Raw genomic sequence first — 9,454 nt, forward strand, 5'->3', positions numbered from 1 at the left:
AGAGAGAGAGAGAGAGAGAGAGAGGGAGGGAAAGAGAGAGGGAGGGAGGGAGAGAGAGGGAGAGAAGGAGATGGAGAGAGAGAGAGCGAAACAACATTTTTTCCACAGTGTTCTGAGGAGGGAGAGGGAAAACAACAGAGTGAGAGAGAGAGAGGGAGAGGGAGAAAGAGACAACACTTGTCCCAGATGTAGAGTGAGCGCATAGCCGGCAACTATGTACTCACCGTCACCTGAGAAAAGAGAGAGAAAGAGAGAGAGAGAGAGAGACAGACAGACAGACAAGAGAGAGAGAGAGACAGAGAGAGAGAGAGAGAGAGAGAGACAGAGACAGAGAGAGAGACAGAGAGAGAGAGACAGACATGAGGGAGAGAGAGACAGAGACAGAGAGAGAGAGACAGTCTAGACAGAGACAGAGAGAGAGACCTACTTGTTGACCAGATCCTGCAGTTTCTGCATGGGCTCCGGCTCCCCATCCAGCCCACAGGTCAGCACCTCGCGACTCTCGTACACGCGGATAATTCTGTCCGCAGAGTTCACCAGGAAGCATCTGAAAGTAACGACCAGGAGGGCAGCATAACGTTAGCCGGAGGTTATGTATTATGTTTTAGTAGAGGTTTTACGGCGCTCGCAACTGCAATAGGTCATATGAGCGCCGGAAGATTAGAGGTGTTACAAGAGAGTAACAAACATAAAAAAGAAGGAGGGGAGATAAGGACGATAGATGTTTGATAGGAAATAAGAAGCAAACCATACCAGAGCACCCGCCAACCACCCACAGCCGGAGGTTAACTAGTCAGAGATGTAAACAGGTTTTGAAAAAAAAGCCGGGAAAATATACGGCGCGCACGCACTGACTGGACTAAAATATATTTTTTTCCCCCCCCTCTATTACAACAAATAATCTCTATTTAGTATATTTATATTATGTATTGTTTATCGTAGACTTTTGTTAAAAGGAATTTTTTGTCATGGAATTAAAATTCTAAACGTTGAAAAAAAAGGCTAGAAAAAAATACACAGTGCAGGCATAATTGTTAAAGGAAAGAAACGTTTTATTGGGGTTTTTTCCCGCTCTACTGTATAATTTTGCTTTCTAGGCTTGTTTGTACATTTTAATAGCTTGCAAATGATGATATTTTTCCCCCTCCATTCATTTTAACCTGTCACAATTCATGAATTTATGAAACTAAAAGTTTAACAGCTTCTGACTTTTAAGACGAAAGCAATTTAACAAAGAAAGATAACGAGTTATAATAAAACCAGTAATCTTGAAGATCTTAAGAAGTAATAAAGAGAAAGATGACAAATTATAACAAAACCAGTAACCTTGAAGATCTTAAGAAGTAACAAAGAGAAAGATAACGAGTTATAACAAAACCAGTAATCTTGAAGATCTTAAGAAGTAACAAAGAGAAAGATAACAAGTTATAACAAAATCAGTAATCTTGAAGATCGTAAGGAGTAATAAAGAAAGAGATAATAAGTTATAACAAAACCAGTAATCTTAACTCTTTAACCATGTCGGGACAGTACCATCGTTCGATGCGAAGTTATTATTGTATTATGGTACCGAATATAAAAAAGTACAAGCTAACAAGCCTTTAGTTTGACCCGGAAGTCAAAGACAAATGAATTCTACGTCTGGGTAATGCTTTATTGATCAATTTGACACGAGAAACGAGCAGTTTTAAAAACATAATAATGCTGGGTCGCATTTCCACAAACACAAGAGAATTACACGGAAACGTGATTTTGAATTGCATGGTTAAAGAGTTAAAGATCTTACTCTCCTCTCTACTAAAACAAATAAAACTAATTCTCCTCAGTTGCGAGGGCCGTAAAACCTCTACTAAAACAAGAACAACTTACTCTCCTCTACTTAAACAAGTAAAACTTACTCTCCTCTACTTAAACAAGTAAAACTTACTCTCCTCTACTAAAACAAGTAAAACTTACTCTCCTCTACTAAAACAAGTAAAACGTACTTTCCTCTACTAAAACCAGTAAAACTTACTCTCCTCTCCGGGCAAACTCGAGGGACTTGATGGCCGTGGTGTTGAGGCCGCCCGTCGTCACGCGGAACGAGGCCGCCAGATCTAGACCTTCCATTTTGAACGCAAGTATCTGTCGCCCCAACAGCAAGGAGGGGAAAAAGGAGAGGGGGGGTTGAATGTGAGAGTGTGTTTTTGTGAGTGTGTGTGTTTTTGTGTGGGGGGTGGAGGGAGGTGGGAATGAAGTGAGTGAGGTGGGGAAGAAAGAAGTGAGTGAGGGAGGGGGTGTGTGGTTGTGAGTGGAGGGAGGAGGAGAGGAAGGAGGGATGAGGTAGTAAGGGGGGGGGGGGAGGCGAGAGGAGTAGATATACTTGGAGACGACATTCCTTAAACTTAAAAGCTGGGATCACGGAAACTACACGTATAAAGTTAAGTATCACCAACACACCATCCAGACATTCTGCTTTCGGTATAATTCAACGAGTTAAAAAGAAAAAGTTTCAACTCAAAGCATTTCCAACAGGTATTTCAAATATACTGCACACTGTTTCATGATTTTCATGATATCTAAATAACCTGCGAATTCAAGACATTCACGATTTACTGCATTGGAACCCAAATACAAACAGGATTACCAGTTTTAAATCTTCATAAAAAACAAAATGGGCTGAATGCAAAAACAAAAAAACAAAACAAACAACCCAACACAGTACACTGTTTATTATACTCAATACGAACAGGTTTATGAGGGTGCGGTGGCGAAGCAGTTAGTGCTCTCGTCTCCGAAGCGGAAAGTCCGGGTTCGAGCCTCGGTTCGGACACTGATTTTTTCCACCCCCTCCTGCCCACCCAGCAGTAATTGGTACCTGACTTCGAGTTGGGGAAGTAAAGGCGGCGTGGAAAGGAACTGGCCACCCTACAACAATAATATGCCGAAGGCCCAGGAAGTCGTCTCACTAACGAGGCAATCCCCAATGTCTGGATCGGATGTGGGAACAACTTTACTTTTTAGGAACAGGTTGTTGTCTTAACTTCCACCAAACGGTTCAACTGCATCTAAATATGAAATCAAGACATCAGAAATTCCAGAAGATTATAGGATAAGATAAGATAATACTTTATTATCCGAGAGGGACATTTTTCTCGGCTGTACATGACCGTCAAAACACATGCAGGTATGCACATAAAAATGTTAATTATATTTTACTCTCATTAAATTTCAATATATGAAAAGAGAAGTAACGCTGACAAAAGGAATATACCAAATCAGACGCATCATTCAACCACATGCAGGAATTTAATTACAAGACCTGATATGAAATCATGAAATGAGAAATTCCAGAAAATAATAATCACAAATCAAAACGACTGAGCACTCACCCTCCCTTTTGCATTGCCTGTGTAGATGTAGCGGCCTCGTCTGTCAAACGAGGCAATGATGTTCAAATCTGACTGAAAATTGAACATACAAAAATATATACAAACTTAAATTCCCATGCTTTTCATTTTTTTCAAATGAACAAAATAATGGCTTTATCTTTAACGCATACAATATAAACATTCTACAAATCCTAATTTGACTGAAATTTGAACACACAAATACAAACTTAAATTCGCATTCTTTTTTTTGGGTTCTTTTTCTAATGAGCAAAATAACAGAGCTTAATTGTTAGCACACGTACATAAAAACAATCTACAAATCTTAAAATGGTTAAAATTTTCCTAGTTTCCACAATGGTTGACTTCCAGCATTGGTCTAGATTGGTTCAATATCAGGGATGCCTCAGGAATTTTGTGAAAATTGACAAAGCTGCATAGTTGCGACCACAAAGACAAAAGACAAGACTAATATGGGGTAATACAGAAAAACAAAGGCTGAGAAAAACTTCTTTTTACTGGATTTCAGAGAAAATATTGGAAATAAAGAAGAAAAAATTAATATAAAAATAAGGGGGGAAGTGAGAAGTGGATTTTTGCACAGGTGACTGCCTTAGGCAGGTGACCATTAGAGTAGGTTCTGTCGTACTTTGCAATAGTGTACATTCCCACCTCTAATCATTATTCAGAAATATAGATCTGTCCCCGTCGTTTTATGCAAGAAAAATTCTGATGCTAACTGAGCCCAAAAAGGTGAAATTATGCGATTTTGTTAATTTTAACAAAGAATGAAAAAGGAAAATAATCAGAAATTATGAAGAAAAAAAGATCAAATTTTGCTAAATTATGCGGGGTGCATAAAACCACGGGGACAGATAGATGAAGAGCCCACTTACGTCGTCGTCAAGGGGGACAATTTTGTGATCTCCTTTGATAGTCATGAGCACAGCGGCATGTTTGAGGGGACAGACCAGGAACTGGTTGCTGAAAAATACAACACCATGAAGATTTAGTCTCAGTTTTACAATGAATTTTACAGCGCTTAAAAAGCTCCTGGAACAACATATCTATCACAGACACCACACTCGCTTAGCACATGACCGAAAGCTGCTTAGTTTTAGTAAGTGTTTTACAGCACTTGCAAAACAGTGTCATATAGAGGCTGAAGATTAGAGGCGTTACAAGGGAGTAACAAACACAAAAAAGAACAAGGGGAGATAAGGACGATAGACGTTTGATAGGAAAGAAGAAGCAAACCACACCAGAACACCCACCAACCACCCACCCACCCAAAAGATGCATCTCCCTTCCACATCCTAAGGATACCAGCGGAAGGAAAAATGAAAAGGTGTAACACAAATTAAATAATTAATAGGTCATATATATAAGTGACGAAGATTGGAGGTGTTGCTAGAGAGTGACATACAAAGAAAAGAAGGGGGAGACAGAGGAGCCAGAGAGATATATATTTGTTTTGGAAAAGAGACCACAAAAAGTTGTAAATTTATCGTGATTATTGACACCATTGAACAACATGACCATAATCTCAACGTATTTATAAGTATGTTACCTGTTCTTTTTTTAGTTTTAGTACACGTTTTACGGCACTCGCAACTGCATAAGGTCATATGAGCGCCAGAAGATTAGAGGTGTTACAAGAGAGTAAGGCCCCGCGTCCACTGCGCTTTTTCGTCACTTGCAGGCCAAACTCACATGCAAATGAGCTTGTTTTTGTCAGTCACTGACTTCCTTTGCCTGACTACACGATTTTCCTGCATGCACGCTTTTTCGTCAGTCGTGTAGGGGACTAAGAAAGCCTCGATTCGACTCATTTTGGAAGGAAATTTGCATCTTTAAGTACATTTTTGCTTCTTCATTGCACTTTACATTATCAATAAAGTTGTATCTCATTATAATATATTGTAAAATAGCAGATCTGAGCTGAAAAACAGCAAGAAAATGAAATTGAAGCACTTGACCTAGATCTAGATAATTATTTCGTTCTTGGGAGAGCTAAAAATAGGCCATGTTAGACTTAGCTAGGGACGTGTCTAGATCTAGATATCTAGATAGATCTACGATCTCTAATGTTTAGTGCTTCAAATTTTCCGCCAATTTTTAGTTTTCTCCAGACATTATCTGCCGGTCCACTAGATCTGGGCCTAGATTCTAGATCTACATCTCGATATATTGTGTCGCTTTGCCTTTCCTGAAACAGTGCCGTATAATGAAGCTTAATTTACCCTTTGCTGATGAAAGTTCTGATGGCCGAGTGAACAGTGTGTCTGCGTTTGGAGGCAGACATTATTTTTTAACGTGGGTTCGAATCCCAGTCCCAGCTTTTTTTTTTTTTTTTTTCCTTCTCATCGTCCCAACTTACCAACAATATTTACCATAATTATAATTTGTTGCTTTTTAGTTTTTTTAAGTGTTAAATAAATCAATCAATCGCCTGTGCTGTCTGTTGTTCTCATAATCATAACGCACTGGGCTAAAAATAGGTTTAGCTGTCTTATTCCGTCTTGGCTGGTCTGACGTCGGTGGACGCGGATCTTTTTGAGTCGCTTCTACACCATGAAAAAACCTCGTACATTAGCCTGGCCTGGAAATGATCTTATTTTGGTGGACGCGTAGGCTAACAAACATAAAAAAGAAGGAGGGGAGATAAGGCCGATAGATGTTTGATAAAAAAGAAGGAGCAAACCACACCAGAGCACCCGCCAACCACCCACGTTACCTGTTAAAAAAAAAGCATGAGGAAAATCTATATTTATAAGTATGTTACCAATTCCAAAAAAATGCATGAGAAAAATGTATTTATAAGTAAGTATGTTACCAGTTCAAAAAAATGCACGAGAAAAATGTATTTATAAGTATATTACCGATTCAAAAAAATGTATTTATAAGTAAGTCAGTTTTTTAAAAATACATAAGAAAAATGTATATATATTTATAAATGTGTTACCAGTTCCGAGGATGCCACTGCACTTTCAAGACAGGGGAGGGAAATCTGAACACTTTGTCGTTTTCCCCGGAGAGAACGTCCCAGATGGACACAGTGTTGTCTGTGGCTGCACTCAGCAGTTTGCGACCGTTTCGACTGAAGCTGTGGAGGGAGGACAGATTGGCAGATGAAAGTTTAAGTTTCAAAATATTGATGAACTTAGTCATAGGTTTAAAAATATAGATGAACATAGTGCTTTTTTGTTTTAGTAGAGGTTTTACGGCGCTCGCAACTGCATAACCGTCATATGAGTGCCAGAAGATTAGAGGTGTTACAAGAGAGTAACAAACATAGAAGGGGAGATAAGGACGATAGATGTTTGATAGGAAAGAAGGAGCAAACTGCACCAGAGCACCCGCCAACCACCCACTGATGAACTTAGTCATAAGTTTAAAAAATTGATGAACATAGTATGACATGAAGTTTCAAAATATAGTTTCCAGACTTTTCAAAATATTGATGAATTGAGTTATAAGAAGTTTCAAAATTCATTTCAAGATGATCTTACTTTTAAGTTTCAACAATACTGACGAATATATTTTGAAGTTTCAGAACAAATACAATCATGACATAAGAAATCCAGTACTAGAGGGCGATATATCCCCAGATTGGTAAGCTCTACATTGGGTGAACTAACCTCAGGGAGCACACGGGGTGCACATGAGCATTGATAAATTTGGCGATGCCCCGAGTGAGGAAGTCCCAGACGACGATTCGACCGTCGTTACACCCGACGGCCAGCAGAGTGCCCTGTCTGTTGAACGTGCAGGTGATCGCGATGCTCACACAGTCCAACGCGCCATCAAAGTCCTCCGGAAAATTCTGCCCAAACGACTCTAGAACAAAAAAGTGCAAGGAACACGTAAGAAACTGAAAAGGCATGGACGTTGCAAATAAAAATCAAATATTGATCAAGTACAGCTGAGCATCACAAACAATTTCTGAATGAGTTGTTTTATACATGATGATATCAAATTCAAAATTCAACAAACCAAATTTTATAATGTAAAATGACTATAATATAAACAACCAAGCCGGCTGCTCTAACAGCCACCTGTTCACAACAATGATCATCTGTTACAAACGAAAACTTCCCATTTACTCTTTTGTGTTCTTTTCACATATATTGACATTTCCAATACATAACTCTACACCAAGGCTATCTAAGACAACATTGACAATAGGAGGCCATCTTGAACAATTTCAATTAGGCCTAGATTTTTTCTAGGCGTATCTAAATGTTGAAGGAACGGGAAAAGATGCTAAATTTTATAAACTGAACGGACACTGCCACCCCAGATCTGTGGACCTCTTGTACAGTGCTATATATAAAAAAGAATGCAAGGGGGAAGTGGAGTAAAGGTCGTCAGATGATTTTCTTGAACAAGTGGTAGCCACCCATCCAATTCATTAGAGTTAGAGCAGGTTCGACTGTACATCTTTACGAAGTGAGTATTCCCACCCGTGGTGGCAATAATTTTTTTGGTTGTTCCCACCCGGGTCGGGTCACTTCTCATCTTTCCTATCTTCTGTTTAGATTCTAGATGTTTTTTATAGATCTATACAGGCTGAGGGCCAACCTCTAAACCTGGGGTGAGAATTAGACACATTGTCACATATATACCGGCAGATCTTGTCTAAGTAGATCTAGTATGCCTCTACAATTCTGTGCTGGGCCTTGAACTATTGAACACATTCAAACGAGAGTGCTAATATAATGCTGAAGGGAAAAATTGACGTAACTTTTTTTTAGCTTTTGAATGCTAAGAGCTTTTTAGCTATCAAATCAATCTCACTAAAAGTTAAAAAAAGGCCAAAAATATGAATGAAAGTAAAATCAAATCATTCACACAAGAAGACACACACACCTTAGTCAAAAATTGAGTAAAATATTTTAAAATCCCCTCAGGGGGGTGGGAATTTAATAAGAGAATGGGAATAATCTCAGCCATATTTTTAACAACTGCCGACAATCATATATGTAGGCTAAATAAAAATAAATTCATCCGACAGAATGCCAGTACCGGTACGCCCAAACTGCCAACTGTGAGTTTGAGTCAATTTTAAAATAAAATTAATAGAAATCTGGAATCTAGGCACTGGTTAAGACTTGCCGTCCCGCCTCGGTTTGTTTACATCAGCAACTCAAATGCGTCACTGGTTTAGATTCTAGATCTACACTCTAGATCTAGATCTCTGCTAACAGCAAGCAACTGCAACTGATTGTGCGCGCTAAAACTTTATAGTTTGCGAGTCGGAATGAGGACTAAGCTTAAAAATTTAGATCTATAAAAACAAAATTCTAAAAACCCAGCATTCCAAGAGGTTATCAGGTTGCTGATGAAAACAAAACAACATGGCGGCGGGACGGCAAATCTTAACCAGTGCCGAAATCTCTAAGAACACACAAACAATATATGAACAAACAGATGATTAGTTGATCTTAAAAAACCTCGGTCTTGAACAGGAAAAACAGTCAGTGATTCTGCTTCTTGTGAGAGAGTGACTGGGTGTGAGCTGACTACTGAACTGAACAACAGTGAACAGCAGCAGCAGCAACCTCAACCAGCACAATTGACATTTTTGTTTAATAATGATTGCTATTGACATTGTTGAATTGTTGTCACGGGAGGACTTCCGTAACGAGCGACCAACTATTACTATGACAGGGAGCAGAATTGAGGGGTAGGGGTAGGGGTTAGGCCAGGGCAAGATCGACGGCAAAAAGACTCGAAGCCTCGATCCCAAAACTGAAAAAGGATCGAGGAATTGAGTCCGATTTTCGAGTTTGGAAGCTGCTTCAAGTGGGCTGTTTAGAGGCCATGACTTGAACACTGCTAAAAATAGTCTTTTAAGAACGAGACCTCGAGTCTTGAACACTGCTAAAAATAGCTCTTAAGATTGAGACCTCGAGTCTTGAACACTGCTAAAAATAGCTCTTAAGATCGAGACCTCGATTCTCGAGTTTGACAGAGAAGTGGCTGGCTAAGCCTGCGCGCATGCCGAGACAAGTTGGCTTTCACGCATTTGTGTGTGTGTGTGTGGGTGTGTCGTGTGTGTGTCGTGTGTGTGTGTGTGTATG

The 9,454-nt window shown here is 39.4% G+C and overlaps 1 protein-coding gene across 2 annotated transcripts in view; it reads right to left on the reverse strand.

Annotated features, from left to right (window-relative positions):
* Positions 1 to 9,454, reverse strand: part of LOC101853834 (retinoblastoma-binding protein 5 homolog) — a 30,355-nt gene that overhangs the window by 14,496 nt on the left and 6,405 nt on the right. For both annotated transcript variants that reach the window (XM_005112669.3, XM_005112670.3), the window contains exons 2-7: positions 7,010 to 7,208; positions 6,334 to 6,474; positions 4,265 to 4,352; positions 3,372 to 3,443; positions 2,015 to 2,124; positions 428 to 547 (exon numbers count right to left, since the gene is read on the reverse strand). In XM_005112669.3, coding sequence (XP_005112726.1) covers positions 428 to 547; positions 2,015 to 2,124; positions 3,372 to 3,443; positions 4,265 to 4,352; positions 6,334 to 6,474; positions 7,010 to 7,208 — 730 coding nt within the window. The remainder of the gene's footprint in view (positions 1 to 427; positions 548 to 2,014; positions 2,125 to 3,371; positions 3,444 to 4,264; positions 4,353 to 6,333; positions 6,475 to 7,009; positions 7,209 to 9,454) is intronic.

This window comes from Aplysia californica, unplaced genomic scaffold (assembly GCF_000002075.1).
Source record: "Aplysia californica isolate F4 #8 unplaced genomic scaffold, AplCal3.0 scaffold01359, whole genome shotgun sequence".
Classification (NCBI taxonomy): Eukaryota; Metazoa; Mollusca; class Gastropoda; order Aplysiida; family Aplysiidae; genus Aplysia; species Aplysia californica.